We start from the raw sequence: 18,121 nt of genomic DNA on the forward strand, positions 1-18,121 counted from the left end.
TTATGTTTCTGGAGTGACCAAGAACTGAAAGTTTCATAGTTCGTGCCAGTAAGCACACTCGGTACACAGCTGGGCCCATCCTGGAAAAGGCTCGTGTAAAATAATGATCAGTTTTTTAAACTGAGACAATAGTGAACGTACGTTATTTGTATCAAACTGTGTTGATAATTCACCACGTTTACCGTCATCAAAATCCTTTACATTTCCATCATCCACCTCGGGCGTCCCAAGATTTAACCCGATTCTAAATGATACAACCTTGTATTTGATTGTTATTTTCGTATACTTACTGTGCATCTTCAACTTCCGTCTGCCTGAACCCAACTTAGCTCTTGTTCTCTTACAGTATAAACTGTTCTTGCATGAATGATAGATGGAATCAGGCAAGATATCTTTTTTTCCTATTAAATCATCAATATCGTCTATCATAAATCGTTGATCATTCTAGTGTGTGGAGTCTCACACTCCTGCTGCAAGCTCTCTTTGTTACAGAGCCTTGTAACAACTCTAGTTACAGAACCTTGTAACAACTCTAGTTACAGAACCTTGTAACAACTCTAGTTACAGAACCTTGTAACAACTCTTGATAGACAGACTTTTGAAAACTCTAAAATTGGGATGAGTCAGAAACCTTACTGCCAGTGACACTATATGAGGACAATGAAGGAAGCGGAGGATCACAGAGTCAAATCCTCGTCTGCTCTTTCCGGTAAATCGTCACTTGCTACGAGGAAAGTTCCAGATGAATGGAAGTTTCACAACGTAACTTTGATATTTGAAAAAATAGGTATCAAATTACTGTCGGGAAATTATGGTACAATTAATGTAATGTTTCTTGGTACAAAAGTTATGGAAACTATAATTAGGAATGAAATTGGGTAACAGTTAGAATATGACCACTTGATAAATGATTCCCAGGTAACCAGTTTATCAACGAACCCTCATGGGAGGATAAAGAGCTTTGTTGACTATGGGTCGACTGCCACAATAAGGATTCAAACCTTTGCGCTATAAACCGAGTGGCCCGTGAATGCATCATGCTCAACAGCACTGACCTACACACCACGGAGGTACATAAGGTTCATGATCTTAGTGTCTCCATGTATCATTTTGGCCTCTGTTTTTGTGAGCTGATTGCCTGAGTCTGTAGCAGTGTGCTCTGCCCTGTGACTTACATATGACGGCTGCTTCCCCTACTTTATGTGCGGTTCTCAGTCACTCGAGGATTGACCGTTGTCATACTTTCCTTCCCATGAGCAGCAAAGTCGTGGAACTTTCTTCCTCCGTTAACCTTCCGTCTTCCATCCTTTGTAAGAGTCGGTTACATAAACACCTTAGGAGTTCTAGCTCATTCCTGTGTTTAACACTGTCATCTTCCCGAAGTGGTGACGTCACTCAGTAAAGGATGACTGAAGCAATCAGGCAAGCAGTCAGTATAGCAGCGTCTCTGGTGCACATCTGGCGGCTCGAGCGGCTTGACCGAAACGTGAGAAGCTGGGATGCTGAACCACACACAGAGAAAGGATGGTGAACGTAGAAAACTACGGGAAGACCAGGGAAGACGATAGTGCGGGAAAACCAGGGAGGTACGATAGTGCGGGAAGCCCAAGGAAAGACGATACTGCGGGAAGACCAGGGAAAACGAGAGTGCAGGAAGACCAGAGAGGGACGATAGTGCGGAAAGACCAGGGACGGACGATAGTGCGGGAGGACCAGGGAGGAACGATAGTTCGGGAAGACCAGGGAAAGACGATAGTGCGGGAAGACCAGGGAAAGACGATAGTGCGGGACGACCAGGGAGGGAAGATGGGGAGGGAAAACCAGGGAGGGACGATAGTGCTGGAAGACCAGGGAAAGAAAATAATGCGGGACGACCAGGGAAGGAGGATAGTTCGGGAAGACCAAGGAGAAACGATAGTCCGGGAAGACCAAGGAGGGACGATAGTGCGGGAAGATCAGGAAGGGACGATAGTGCTGGAAAACCAGGGAAAGAGGATAGTCCGGGAAGACCAGGGAAAGACGATAGCCCGGGAAGACCAAGGAAAGACGATGGTGCGGAAAGACCAGGGAGGCAAGATAGTGCGGGAGGAATAAGGAAACACGATAGTGAGGGAAGACCAGGGAGGGACGATAGTGCGGGAAGACCAGGAAGGGACGATACTGCGGGAAGACCAGGAAGGGACGATAGTCCGGGAAGACCAGGGAGAGACGATAGTGCAGGAAGACCAGGGAAAGACAATAGTGCGGGATGACCAGGGAGGGACAAGAGTGCGGGAAAACCAGGGACGGACGATAGTGCAGGAAGAGCAAGGAAAAACGATAGCGCGGGAAGAAAAAAGGAAAGACGATAGTGCAGGACGACCAGGGAGGGACGATAGTGCGGGAAGACCAAGGAAAGACAATAGTCCGGGAAGGCCAGGGAGGGACGATTGTGCGGGAAGACCAGGGAGGGACGATAGTGCGGGAAGACCAAGGAAAGACGATAGTGCGGGAAGACCAGGGAAAGACGATAGTCCGGGAAGACCAAGGAAAGACGATAGTGCGGGAAGACCAGGGAAGGAGGATAGTGCGGTAAGAATAAGGAAACACGATAGTGCGGGAAGACCAGGGAGGGACGATAGTGCGGGAAGACCAGGGAGGGATGATACTGCGGGAAGACCAGGGAGGGACGATAGTCCGGGAAGACCAAGGAGGCACGATATTGCGGGAAAACCAAGTAAAGACGATAGTGCGGGATGACCAGGGATGGACGATAGCGCGGGAAAACCGGGGAGGGACGATAGTGCGGGAAGACCAAGGAGGGACGATAGTGCGGGAAGACCATGGAAAGACGATAATGCGGGACGACCAGTGAGAGACGATAATGCGGGAAGAACAAAGAAACACAATAGTCCGGGAAGACCAGAGAGGGACAATAGTGCGGGAAGACCAGAGAGGGACGATAGTGCGGGAAGACCAGAGAGGGACGATATTGCGGGAAGACCAGGGAAAGACGATAATGCAGGAAGACCAGGGAGGGACGATAGTACGGGAAGACCAGAAAGGGACGATAGTGCGGAAAGACCAGGGAGGGATGATAGTGCGAGAAGACCAGGGAAAGACTATAGTGCATGATGACCAGGGAGGGACGATAGTGCGGGAAGACCAGGGAGGGAAGATAGTGCGGGAGACCGGGGAAAGACGATAGTCCGGGAAGACCAGGGAAAGACGATAGTGCGGGAAGACCAGAAAGGGATGATAGTCCGGGGATTCCAGGGAGGGACGACAGTGCGGGAAGACCAGGGAAGGACGATAGTGCGGGAAGACCAGGGAGGGACGATAGTGCGGGAAGACCAGTGAAAGATGATAGGGAGGAACGATCAGGGAGAGACGATATGTCGGGAAAACTAGGGAGGGACGATAGTGCGGGAAGACCAGGGAGGACGATAGTGCGGGAAGACCAAGGAAAGACAATAGTCCAGAAAGACCAGGGAGGAATGATAGTGCAGGAAGACCAGAGAGAGACGATAGTGCGGGAAGACCAGGAAAAGACGATAGTCCGGGAAGGCCAGGGAAAGACGATAGTCCGGGATGACCAGGGAAAGACGATAGTGCGGGAAGATCAGGGAGGGACGGTAGTGCAAGAAGGCCAGGGAGGGACGATAATGCGGGAAGACCAGGGAAAGACGATAGTCCGGGTAGACCAGGTAAGGACGATAGTGCGGGAAGACCAGAGAGGGACGATAGAGCGGGAAGACCAGGGAAAGACGATAGTGCGGGAAGACCAGGGAAAGACGATAGTCCGGGAGAATAGAGAGGGTCTATAGTGGGGGAAGACCAGGGAAAGACGATAGTGCGGGACAACCATGGAGGGACGATAGTGCGGGAAGACAAGGAAATACGATAGTGCGGGACGACCAGGGAGGGATGATAGTGCGGGAAGACCAGGGAAAGAAGATAGTCCGGGAAGACCATGGAGGTACGATGCTGCAGGAAGACCAGTGAGGGACGATAGTGCGGGAAGACCAGGGAAAGACGATTGGGAGGGACGATAGTGAGGGAAGACCAAGGAAAGACGATAGTGCGGGAAGAACAGGGAGGGACGATGGTGCGAGAAGATCAGAGAAAGACGATAGTGCGGGATGACCAGGGAGGGACAATAGTGTGGGAAGACCGGGGAGGGACGATAGTGCGGGAAGACCAGGCAGGGACGAGAGTGCAGGAAGACCAGGGAGGGACGATAATGCGGGAAGACCAGGGAAAGACGATAGTCCGGGTAGACCAGGTAAGGATGATAGTGCGGGAAGACCAGGAAGGGACGATAGTCCAGGAAGACCAGGGAAGACGACAGTGCGGGACACCAGGAAGGGACGATGATTCGGGAAGACAAGGGAAAGAAGATAGTTCGGGAAGACCAGGGAAAGACGATAGTCCGGGAAGAATAGAGAGGGACGATAGTGCGGAAAGACCGGGGAAAACAATATTGCGGGAAGACCAAGTCAACAATACTGCGGGACGACCAGGGAGGGAAGATATTGCGGAGAGACCAGGGAGGGACGATAGTGCAGGACGACCGGGAAAAGACAATAGTCCGGGAAGACCAGGGAACACAATAGTACGGGAAGACCAGGTAAGACGATAGTGCGGGAAGACCAAAGAGGGAGGATAGTGTGGGAGGACCAAGGAAGACGATAGTGCGGTAAGACAAGTGAAAGACGATAGTGCGGGAGGACCAGGGAGTGACGATAGTGCGCGAAGACCAAGGAAAGACGATAGTGCGGGGAGACCAGGGAAGACGATAGTCCGGGAAGACCAGGGAAAGAGGATAGTGCGGGAAGACCAGGGAGGGACAATAGTGCGGGAAGACCAGGGAGAGATGATAGTGCGTAAAGACTAGAGAGGGACGATAGTGCGGGAAGATCAGGGAAGATGATAGAGCGGTACGACCAGGGAGGGACGATAGTTCGGGACGACCAGGGAGGGACGATAGTGCGGGAAGCCCAGGGAGGGACGACAGTGCAAAAAGACCAAGGAAAGACGATGATGCAGGAAGAGAAGGGTATATGATAGTGCGGGACGACCAGGGAGGGAATACTGTGCAGGACGACCAGGGAAAGACGATAGTGCGTGAAAACCAGGGAGGGACGATAGTGCGGGAAGAACAGGGAGGAACGATAGTGCGGGAGGAAAAGGGAAAGACGATAGTCCGGGAAGACCAGAAAGGGATGATAGTCCGGGGATTCCAGGGAAGGAAATATTGTGCGGGAAGACCAGAGACAGACAATAGTGCGGGATGACCAGGGAGGGACGATAGTGCGGGAAAACCAGGGAAGGACGATAGTGCGGGAAGACCAATGAGGGACGATAGTGCAGGAAGACCAAGGAAAGACGATAGTGCGGGACGACCAGTGAGGGACGATAGTGCAAGAAGAACAAAGAAAGACGATAGTCCGGGAAGACCAGGGAGGGACAATAATGCGGGAAGACCAGGGAGGGACGGTAGTCTGGAAAGACCAGGGAGGGAAGATAGTGCGGTAATACCAGGGAAAAACGATACTTTGGGAAGGCCAGGGAAAGACGATAGTGCGGGAAAACCAGAGAGGGACGATAGTGCGGGAAGACCAGGGAGGGACGATAGTGCGGGAAGACCAGGGAAGGACGATATTGGGGGAAGACCATAGAGGGACGATAGTGCTGGAAGACAAAGGAAAGACGATAGTGCGGGAAGACCATAGAGGGATGATAGTGCGGGAAGACCAGAGTGGGACGATAGTGCGGAAAGACCAGGGGGGGACGATAGTGAGGGAAGACCAGGGCAAGACGATAGTGCTTGAAGACCAGGGAGGGGCGATAGTGCGGGAAGACCAGGGAGGGAAGATAGTGCGGGAATACCAGGGAAAAACGATACTTTGTGAAGGCCAGAGAAAGACGATAGTGCGGGAAAACCAGAGAGGGACGATAGTGCGGGAAGACCAGGGAGGGACGATAGTGCGGGAAGACCAGGGAAGGACGATATTGCGGGAAGACCATGGAGGGACGATAGTGCTGGAGGACAAAGGAAAGACGATAGTGCGGGAATACCAGGGAGGGACGATAGCGCGGGAAGACCAGGGAGGAACGATAGTCCGGGAAGACCAGGGAGGGATGATAGTGCGGTAACACCAGGGAAGACGATAGTGCGGGACGACCACGGAAGGATGATAGTTCGGGAAAACCAGGGAAATACGATAGTGCGGGAAAACCAGGGAGGGAAGATAGTGCGGGAAGACCAAGGAAAGACGATAGTACGGGAAGACCAGGGAAAGAGGATAGTGCGGGAAGACCAGAGAGGGATGACAGTGCGTAAAGACCAGAGAGGGACGATAGTGCGGGAAGATCAGGGAAGACGATAATGCGGGAAGATCAGGGAAGACGATAGCGCGGTACGACCAGGGAGGGACGATAGTCCGGGACGACCAGGGATGGACGATAGTGCGGGAAGCCCAGGGAGGGACGACAGTGCCAAAAGACCAAGGAAAGACGATAGTGCAGGAAGACCAGGAAGGGACGATAGTGTGGGAAGACCAAAGAAAGACGATAGTGTGGGAAGACCAGGGAGGGACGATAGTGCGGGAAGACCGGGGAAAGACGATATCGCAGGAAGACCAGGAAGGGACGATAGTGCGGGAAGCCCAGGGAGGGACGATAGTGCGGAAAGACCAGCGACGAACGATAGCGCGAGAAGACCTGGGAGGAACGATAGTGCGGGAAGACCAGAAAGGGACGATAATCCGGGAAGACCAAGGAGGGACGATAGTGCGGGAAGACCAGGGAAAGACGATAGTTCGGGAAGACCAGGGAGGGACGATAGTGCGGGAAGAACAAGGAGGGACGATAGTGCTGGAACGCCAGGGAAAGACGATAGTGCGGGAAGACAAGGAAATGATGATAGTGCGGGAAGACCAAGGAAAGACGATAGTGTGGGATGACCAGGAAGGGACGACAGTGCGGGACGACCAGGGAAAGACGATAGTGCGGGAAGATCAGGGAGGGACGATTGTCCGGGAAGACCAGGGAAAGACGATAGTCCGGGAAGACCAGGGAAAGACGATAGTGCGGGAAGACCAGGGAAAGGCGATAGCGCGGGAAGACCAAAAAAAGACGATAGTGCGGGAAAACCAGGGAGGGACGATAGTGCAGGAAGACCAGGGAAAGACGATAGTGCAGGAAGACCATGAAGGGACGACAGTGCAGGAAGACCAGGGAGGGACGATAGTGGGGGAAGACCAGGGAAAGGCGACAGTGCGGGAAGACCAGGGAGGGACGATAGTGCGGGAAGTCCAAGGAAAGACGACAGTGCGGGAAGACCAGGGAGGGAAGATAGCACTTGAAGACAAAGGAAAGACGATTGTGCGTCAAGACCATGGAGGGACGATAGTGCGGGAAGACCAGGAAAATACGATAGATCGGGAAGACCAGAAAAAGACGATAGTTCGAGACCAGTGAAAGACAAATAAGCGGGAAGACCAGGGAAAGACGATAGAGCGGGAAGATCAGGGAAGACGATAGTGCGGTACGATCAGGGAGGGACGATAGTCCGGGACGACCAGGGATGGACGATAGTGCGGGAAGCCCAGGGAGGGACGACAGTGCAAAAAGACCAGGGAAAGACGATAGTGCAGGAAGACCAGGAAGGGACGATAGTGTGGGAAGACCAAAGAAAGACGATAGTGTGGGAAGACCAGGGAGGGACGATAGTGCGGGAAGACCAGGGAAAGACGATAGCGCAGGAAGGCCAGGAAGTGACGATAGTGCGGGAAGCCCAGGGAGGGACGATAGTGCGGGAAGACCAGCGACTAACGATAGCGCGAGAAGACCTGGGAGGAACGATAGTGCGGGAAGACCAGAAAGGGACGATAATCCGGGAAGACCAAGGAGGGACGATAGTGCGGGAAGACCAGGGAAAGACGATAGTACAGGAAGACCAGGGAGGGACGATAGTGCGGGAAGAACAAGGAGGGACGATAGTGCTGGAACGCCAGGGAAAGACGATAGTGCGGGAAGACAAGAAAATGATGATATTGCGGGAAGACCAAGGAAAGACGATAGTGTGGGATGACCAGGAAGGAACGACAGTGCGGGACGACCAGGGAAAGACGATAGTGCGGGAAGATCAGGGAGGGACGATTGTCCGGGAAGACCAGGGAAAGACGATAGTCCGGGAAGACCAGGGAAAGACGATAGTGCGGGAAGACCAGGAAAAGGCGATAGCGCGGGAAGACCAAAAAAAGACGATAGTGCGGGAAAACCAGGGAGGGACGATAGTGCAGGAAGACCAGGGAAAGACGATAGTGCAGGAAGACCATGAAGGGACGATAGTGCAGGAAGACCAAGGAGGGACGATAGTGGGGGAAGACTAGGGAAAGGCGACAGTGCGGGAAGACCAGGGAGGGACGATAGTGCGGGAAGTCCAAGGAAAGACGACAGTGCGGGAAGACCAGGGAGGGAAGATAGCACTTGAAGACAAAGGAAAGACGATTGTGCGTCAAGACCAGGGAGGGACGATAGTGCGGGAAGACCAGGGAAAGACGATAGATCGGGAAGACCAGAAAAAGACGATAGTTCGAGACCAGTGAAAGACGATAAAGCGGGAAGACCAGGGAAAGACGATAGAGCGGGAAGATCAGGGAAGACGATAGTGCGGTACGACCAGGGAGGGACGATAATGCTGGAAGACCAGGAAGGGACGATAGTGCGGGAAGACCAAAGACGATAGTGTGGGAAGACCAGGGAGGGACGATAGTGCGGGAAGACCAGGGAAAGACGATAGCGCAGGAAGACCAGGAAGGGACGATAGTGCGGGAAGCCCAGGGAGGGACGATAGTGCGGGAAGACCAGCGACTAACGATAGCGCGAGAAGACCTGGGACGAACGATAGCGCGGGAAGACCAGAAAGGGACGATAATCCGGGAAGACCAAGGATGGACGATAGTGCGGGAAGACCAGGGAAAGACGATAGTACGGGAAGACCAGGGAGGGACGATAGTGCGGGAAGAACAAGGAGGGACGATAGTGCTGGAACGCCAGGGAAAGACGATAGTGCGGGAAGACAAGAGAATGATGATAGTGCGGGAAGACCAAGGAAAGGCGATAGTGTGGGATGACCAGGAAGGGATGACAGTGCGGGACGACCAGGGAAAGACGATAGTGCGGGAAGATCAGGGAGGGACGATAGTCCGGGAAGACCAGGGAAAGATGATAGTCCGGGAAGACCAGGGAAAGACGATGGTGCCGGAAGACCAGGGAAAGGCGATAGCGCGGGAAGACCAAAAAAAGACGATAATGCGGGAAAACCAGGGAGGGACGATAGTGTAGGAAGACCAGGGAAAGACGATAGTGCAGGAAGACCATGAAGGGACAATAGTGCAGGAAGACCAGAGAGGGACGATAGTGGGGGAAGACTAGGGAAAGGCGACAGTGCGGGAAGACCAGGGAGGGACGATAGTGCGGGAAGTCCAAGGAAAGACGACAGTGCGGAAGACCAGGGAGGGAAGATAGCACTTGAAGACAAAGGAAAGACGATTGTGCGTCAAGACCAGGGAGGGACGATAGTGCGGGAAGACCAGGGAAAGACAATAGATCGGGAAGACCAGAGAAAGACGATAGTTCGAGACCAGTGAAAGACGATAAAGCGGGAAGACCAGGGAAAGACGATAGAGCGGGAAGACCAGGGAAGACGATAGTGCAGGACGACCAGGGAGGGACGATAGTGCGGGACGACCAGAAAAAGACGGTAGTACGGGAAGACAAGGGAGGGAAGATAGTGCGGGAAGACCAGGGAAAGACGATAATGCGGGAAGACCAGGGGAGGGCGACAGTGCAGGAAGACCAGAGAAAGACAATAGTGCTGGAAGATCAGGGAGGGACGATAGTGCGGGAAGACCAAGGAGGGACGACAGTGCGGGAAGACCAGGAAGGGACGATTGTGCGGGAAGACCAGGGAGGGACGATTTTGCGGGAAGACTAGGGAAAGACCATAGTGCGAGAAGAATGGGGAATTTGATAATGCGGAACGACCAGGGAGGGACGATAGTGCGGGAAGGCCAGGGAGCGACTATGGTGCGGGAAGACCAGTTAAAGACGATAGTCCCGGAAGACCAGGGAAAAGCGATAGTGCGGGAAGACCAGGGAGGGACGATAGTGAGAGAAGGCCACTGAGGGACAATAGTGCGGGAAGACCAGGGAAAGACGATAGTGCGAGAAGACCTGGGAGGGATGATAGTGCGGGAAGACCAGAAAAAGGACGATAGTCCGGGAAGACCATGGAGGGACGATAGTGCGAGAAGATCAGGGAAAGACGATAGTGCGAAAAGATCAGGGAGGGACGATAGTACGGGAAGACCAAGGAAAGACGATAGTGCGAGACGACCAAGGAAAGACGATAGTGTGGAAAGACCAGGCAGGGACGATAGTGCGAGACGCCCACCGAAAGACGATAGCGCGGGAAGACCAGGGAGGGACGATAGTGCAGGAAGACCAGGGAATGACGATAGTGCGGAAAGATCAGGGAAAGACGATAGTGCGGGAAGACCAGGGAAAGACGGTAGCGCGGGAAGACCAAGGAAAGATGATAGCTAACTTGAAAATATATCTGTCATTTCAAGGCTTTTGAGTATAAATTTCTTAATATTTTGAAAAACATAACGTATGTAAAATAGATAAATTATACAGTGTATTTTTATTAGTTATTCATAGAACAATATAGAACAGTAAGAAACTTTACATTAGTTATTTATAGAATAACAGAAACTTTGTATATAGTCTTTCTGGAAGACAACCACACCAGAATGTATGGCTCAACTACGTTAGATACAAAGTCATTAAGATATAACACTTAACTGCTGTCCAACCTTCTAGTTGGCAAGCAAAATTATTATACAGAAGGTTTCAACCCACATTGTAATGTTCATCATGTATCCATATTGTAATGTCCATCATGTATCCATATTGTAAGGTTCATCATGTATCCATATTGTAATGTCCATCATGTATCCATATTGTAATGTTCATCATGTATCCACAATGCAATGTTCATCATGTATCCATATTGTAATGTCCATCATGTATCCATATTGTAATGTTCACCATGTATCCACAAAGTAATGTTCATCATGTATCCACATTGTAATGTTCATCATGTATCCATATTGTAATGTCCATCATGTATCCATATTGTAATGTTCATCATGTATCCACAAAGTAATGTTCATCATGTATCCACATTGTAATGTTCATCATGTATCCTCACTTTAATGTTCATCATGTATCCACATTGTAATGTTTACCATGCACCAATATTGTAATGTTCATCATGTATCCACATTGTAATGCTCATCATGTATCCACATTGTAATGTTCATCATGTATCCACATTGTAATGCTCATCATGTATCCATATTGTAATGTTCATCATGTATCCATATTGTAATGTTCATCGTGTATCCACATTGTAATGTTCATCATGTATCCACATTGTAATATTCATCATGTATCCATATTGTAATGTTCATCATGTATCCACATTGTAATGCTCATCATGTATCCACATTGTAATGTTCATCATGTATCCACATTGTAATGTTCATCATGTATCCATATAGTAATGTTCATCATGTATCCACGTTGTAATGTTCATCATGTATCCATATTGGAATGTTCATCATGTATCCATATTGTAATGTTCAACATGTATCCATATTGTAATGTTCAACTTGTATCCACGTTGTAAAGTTCATCATGTATCCATATTGTAATGTTCATCATGCATCTATATTGTAATGTTCATGTATCCACGTTGTAATGTTCATCATGTATCCATATTGTAATGTTCATCATGTACCCATATTGTAATGTTCATCATGTATCCACGTTGTAATGTTCATCATGTATCAAATTGTAATGTTCATCAAGTATCCGCATTGTAATGTTCATCATGGATCCATATTGTAATTCATCATGTATCCACGTTGTAATGTTCATCATTGTATCCATATTGTAATGTTCATCATGTATCCGCGTTGTAATGTTCATCATGTATCCATATTGTAATTTTCATCATGTACCACGTTATAATGTTCATCATGTATCCATATTGTAATGTTCATTATGTATCCGCGTTGTAATGTTCATCATGTATCCATATTGTAATGTTCATCATGTATCCATATAGTAATGTTCATCATGTATCCACGTCGTAATGTTCATCAAGTATCCATATTGTATTGTTCATTATGAAACCATATTGTCATGTCCATCATGTATCCGAGTTGTACTGTTCATCATGTATCCATATTGTAATGTTCATCATGTATCCATGTTGTAATGTTCATCATGTATCCACGTTGTAATGTTCATCATGTATCAGAATTGTAAAGTTCATCATGTATCCGCGTTGTAATGTTCATGTATCCACGTTGTAATGTTCATCATGTATCCATATTGTAATGTTCATCATGTATCCACGTTGTAATGTTCAACATGTATCCGCGTTGTAATGTTCATCATGTATCCATATTGTAATGTTCATCATGTATCCACGTTGTAATGTTCATCATGTATCCGTGTTGTAATGTTCATCATGTATCCGCGTTGTAATGTTCATCATGTATCCACGTTGTAATGTTAATCATGTATCCACGTTGTAATGTTCATTATGTATCCGCGTTGTAATGTTCATCATGGATCCATTTTTGTAATGTTCATCATGTATCCGCGTTGTAATGATCTTGTATCCATATTGTAATGTTCATCATGTATCCGCGATGAAATGTTCATCATGTATCCATATTGTAATGTTCATCATGTATCCGCGTTGTAATGTTCATCACGGATCCATATTGTAATGTTCATCATGTATCCGCGTTGTAATGTTCATCTTGTATCCATATTGTAATGTTCATCATGTATCAGCGTTGTAATGTTCATCTTGTATCCATATTGTAATGTTCATCATGTATCCGCGTTGTAATGTTCATGTATCCATATTGTAATGTTCACTATGTATCCGCATTGGAATGTTCATCATGTGTCCATATAGTAATGTTCATCATGTATCCGCGTTGTAATGTTCCTCATGGATCCATATTGTAATGTTCACTATGTATCCGCATTGGAATGTTCATCATGTGTCCATATAGTAATGTTCATCATGTATCCGCGTTGTAATGTTCCTCATGGATCCATATTGTAATGTTCATCATGTATCATCTTCTTCAGGTCAAACGTGTCGGGTTGTTCTCACTCCATCATCAGTAACCTGTAACAATCAGACACAACTCATTAACAACCTAACAACATACACAAGCAACAACAACAAACAGTCACGACTCATTAATCAAACAATTTGTACAAGCAACAACAATAACAACAACGACAACAACAACAACAATCAGACACGACTCATTAACAACCTAACAACTTACACAAGCAACAACAACAAACAGTCACGACTCATTAATCAAACAATTTGTACAAGCAACAACAAGAACAACAACGACAACAGCAACAACAATCAGACACGACTCATTAACAACCTAACAACTTACACAAGCAACAACAACAAACAGTCACGACTCATTAATCAAACAATTTGTACAAGCAACAACAAGAACAACAACGACAACAGCAACAACAACAACAACAATCAGACACGACTCATTACACAATAAACAACAACAAAAACAAGAACAATAAGAATTACACGAGTAGACAATGTAAATATTAGATTATAATATACTCCAGTAAGTTGTGTGTCTTTCTGAAGGGATGACATGTCTGGTATTGTACTACATACAAGGTGACGACTTGATCAACTGAACAATGATATAAAATGAAATTAAGTGACAAACACACACAAACAAACACACACACACACACACACACACACACACACACACACACACACACACACACACACGCGCGCGCGCGCAGAGAGAGAGAGAGAGAGAGAGAGAGAGAGAGAGAGAGTGAGAGAGAGAGAGAGAGAGAGAGAGACAGACAGACAGAGACAGACAGACAGAGATGGTGCTGTGAAATCCAATACAAAATTCCATCCTCAACCAAAGCTGACCTTCATTTGTGGGGGCAGTTGTTGTACGGTGGGGAGTAGTTGTTGTAGGGCGAGTGTAGAGTCCATGGTCGAGGCAATCCTCTACCTCCCACCAGTACTCCAGTGTGTAGTCCGCATCAGAACCCCAGGGACCACCTACGTGTGTACGAGCGTACTTCTCACACGTGGCTGTCGGATCCTTCACGTATTTTTCCATATAATGACGGACTGTCTTCTCGTTGCATTCCCAGTCTTTCGTACACTTATAGTAATCTGCAAGAGGAAGGTAAGTTACACACTTTATATTGGCTTAGCTTACCATCATGTTAGTATGATATTTTTCTAGCCATAATGTGACACATTCTGGATCAACTCCACAATATTTACACACATTATGATCAAAGTTGAGAAGACTTACACTTTGACAGTCATGATCAACATTAGTCTTTTGATAATGTAGTTTCCCAGAGAGTCTTTATAATTAGGGTATATATACTTCTTTCTTGCGATAATATAAATTGTAATGCTACGCTTATCGGTGTGACGGTTCGCGGCCGTCCAGGGCCGAGCATATACGTTCGATTCCTGGGTGCGAAAGCAAACCCAGTAAAGCCAGCTTTTCATCGCCCCTTCACCAGCAGTTGGTCGATGAATCAGGTTTCAACGTTTAGTGGGTATATATATATATATTTTTTTTTTTTTTTTTTTTCGTACTATTCGCCATTTCCCGCGTTAGCGAGGTAGCGTTAAGAACAGAGGACTGGGCCCTTGAGGGAATATCCTCACCTGGCCCCCTTATATATATATATATATATATATATATATATATATTTTTTTTTTTTTTTTTTTGCTTTGTCGCTGTCTCCCGCGTTTGAGGGGTAGCGCAAGGAAACAGACGAAAGAAATGGCCCAACCCCCCCCCATACACATGTATATACATACGTCCACACACGCAAAATACACATACCTACACAGCTTTCCATGGTTTACCCCAGACGCTTCACATGCCCCGATTCAATCCACTGACAGCACGTCAACCCCGGTATACCACATCGCTCCAATTCACTCTATTCCTTGCCCTCCTTTCACCCTCCTGCATGTTCAGGCCCCGATCACACAAAATCTTTTTCACTCCATCTTTCCACCTCCAATTTGGTCTCCCTCTTCTCCTCGTTCCCTCCACCTCCGACACATATATCCTCTTGGTCAATCTTTCCTCACTAATTCTCTCCATGTGCCCAAACCATTTCAAAACACACTTTTTTCTCTCTCAACCACGCTCTTTTTATTTACACACATCTCTCTTACCCTTACGTTACTTACTCGATCAAACCACCTCACACCACACATTGTCCTCAAACATCTCATTTCCAGCACATCCATCTTCCTGCGCACAACTCTATCCATAGCCCACGCCTCGCAACCATACAACATTGTTGGAACCACTATTCCTTCAAACATACCCATTTTTGCTTTCCGAGATAATGTTCTCGACTTCCACACATTCTTCAAGGCTCCCAGGATTTTCGCCCCCTCCCTCAACCTATGATCCACTTCCGCTTCCATGGTTCCATCCGCTGCCAGATCCACTCCCAGATATCTAAAACACTTTACTTTCTCCAGTTTTTCTCTATTCAAACTTACCTCCCAATTGACTTGACCCTCAACCCTACTGTACCTAATAACCTTGCTCTTATTCACATTTACTCTTAACTTTCTTCTTTCACACACTTTTCCAAACTCAGTGACCAGCTTCTGCAGTTTCTCACATGAATCAGCCACCAGCGCTGTATCATCAGCGAACAACAACTGACTCACTTCCCAAGCTCTCTCATCCACAACAGACTTCATACTTGCCCCTCTTTCCAAAACTCTTGCATTCACCTCCCTACCAACCCCATCCATAAACAAATTAAACAACCATGGAGACATCACACACCCCTGCCGCAAACCTACATTCACTGAGAACCAATCACTTTCCTCTCTTCCTACACGTACACATGCCTTACATCCTCGATAAAAACTTTTCACTGCTTCTAACAACTTGCCTCCCACACCATATATTCTTAATACCTTCCACAGAGCATCTCTATCAACTCTATCATATGCCTTCTCCAGATCCATAAATGCTACATACAAATCCATTTGCTTTTCTAAGTATTTCTCACATACATTCTTCAAAGCAAACACCTGATCCACACATCCTCTACCACTTCTGAAACCACACTGCTCTTCCCCAATCTGATGCTCTGTACATGCCATCACCCTCTCAATCAATACCCTCCCATATAATTTACCAGGAATACTCAACAAACTTATACCTCTGTAATTTGAGCACTCACTCTTATCCCCTTTACCTTTGTACAATGGCACTATGCAAGCATTCCGCCAATCCTCAGGTACCTCACCATGATTCATACATACATTAAATAACCTTACCAACCAGTCAATAATACAGTCACCCCCTTTTTTAATAAATTCCACTGCAATACCATCCAAACCTGCTGCCTTGCCGGCTTTCATCTTCCGCAAAGCTTTTACTACCTCTTCTCTGTTTACCAAATCATTTTCCCTAAGCCTCTCACTTTGCACACCACCTCGACGAAAACACCCTATATCTGCCACTCTATCATCAAACACATTCAACAAACCTTCAAAATACTCACTCCATCTCCTTCTCACATCACCACTACTTGTTATCACCTCCCCATTTGCGCCCTTCACTGAAGTTCCCATTTGCTCCCTTGTCTTACGCACTTTATTTACCTCCTTCCAGAACATCTTTTTATTCTCCCTAAAATTTAATGATACTCTCTCACCCCAACTCTCATTTGCCCTCTTTTTCACCTCTTGCACCTTTCTCTTGACCTCTTGTATCTTTCTTTTATACATCTCCCACTCAATTGCATTTTTTCCCGGCACAAATCGTCCAAATGCCTCTCTCTTCTCTTTCACTAATAATCTTACTTCTTCATCCCACCACTCACTACCCTTTCTAATCAACCCACCTCCCACTCTTCTCATGCCACAAGCATCTTTTGCGCAATCCATCACTGATAACCTAAATACATCCCATATTTATTTATTCATTTTGTTTTGTCGCCGTCTCCCGCGTTAGAGAAGTAGGGCAAGAAAACAGACGAAAGAATGGCCGAACCCACCCACATTCACATGTATATACATACATGTCCACACACGCAAATATACATACCTATACATCTGAATGTATATATATATATATATATATATATATATATATATATATATATATATATATATATATATATATATATATATATATATATATATATATATATATATATATATATATATATATATATATATATATATACACACAGACATATACATATATGCACATGTATATAATTCATACTGCCTGCCTTTATTTATTCCTATCACCACCTCGCCACACATGGAATAACAACCCCCACCCCCCTCATGCGTGCGAGGTAGTGCCAGGAAAAGACAACAAAGGCCCCGTTCGTTCAGACTCACTTTCTAGCTGACATGTAATAACGCTACGAAACCACAGCTCCCTTTCCAAATCTAGGCCCCACAAAACTTTCCATGGTTTACCCCAGACGCTTCACATGCCCTGATTCAATCCATTGACAGCAAGTCGACCCAGGTATAAGACATCGAAATAATTCACTCTATTCCTTGCACACCTTTCACCCTCCTGCATGTTCAGGCCCCGATCACTCAAAATCTTTTTCACTCCATCTTTCCACCTCTAATTTGGTCTCCCACTTCTCGTTCCCTCCACCTCCGACACATATACCCTCTTGGTCAATCTCTCTTACACATCTCTCTTACCCTTAAGTTACTCGATCAAACCACCTCACACCTCATATTGTCTTCAAACATCTCATTTCCAGCACATCCACCCTCCTGCGCACAACTCTATCCATAGCCCACGCCTCGCAACCATACAACATTGTTGGAACCACTATTCCTTCAAACATACCCATTTTTGCTTTAAGAGATAATGTTCTCGACTTCCACACATTCTTCAATGCTCCCACGATTTTCGCC

The 18,121-nt window shown here is 47.0% G+C and overlaps 1 protein-coding gene and 1 pseudogene across 1 annotated transcript in view; one reads left to right on the forward strand and one right to left on the reverse strand.

Annotated features, from left to right (window-relative positions):
• Positions 1-4,084: 4,084 nt before the first annotated feature.
• LOC139758864 (uncharacterized) lies at positions 4,085-8,601 on the forward strand (annotated as a pseudogene).
• A 2,080-nt stretch (positions 8,602-10,681) lies between these two features.
• LOC139758854 (lysozyme-like) overlaps positions 10,682-18,121 on the reverse strand; it is a 33,491-nt gene continuing 26,051 nt past the window's right edge. The window contains exons 3-4 of the mRNA XM_071680717.1: positions 14,087-14,338; positions 10,682-13,273 (exon numbers count right to left, since the gene is read on the reverse strand). Coding sequence (XP_071536818.1) covers positions 13,266-13,273; positions 14,087-14,338 — 260 coding nt within the window. The 3' untranslated portion in view covers positions 10,682-13,265. The remainder of the gene's footprint in view (positions 13,274-14,086; positions 14,339-18,121) is intronic.

The sequence above is a fragment of the Panulirus ornatus genome, chromosome 31 (genome assembly GCF_036320965.1).
Source record: "Panulirus ornatus isolate Po-2019 chromosome 31, ASM3632096v1, whole genome shotgun sequence".
NCBI classification, from domain to species: domain Eukaryota; kingdom Metazoa; phylum Arthropoda; class Malacostraca; order Decapoda; family Palinuridae; genus Panulirus; species Panulirus ornatus.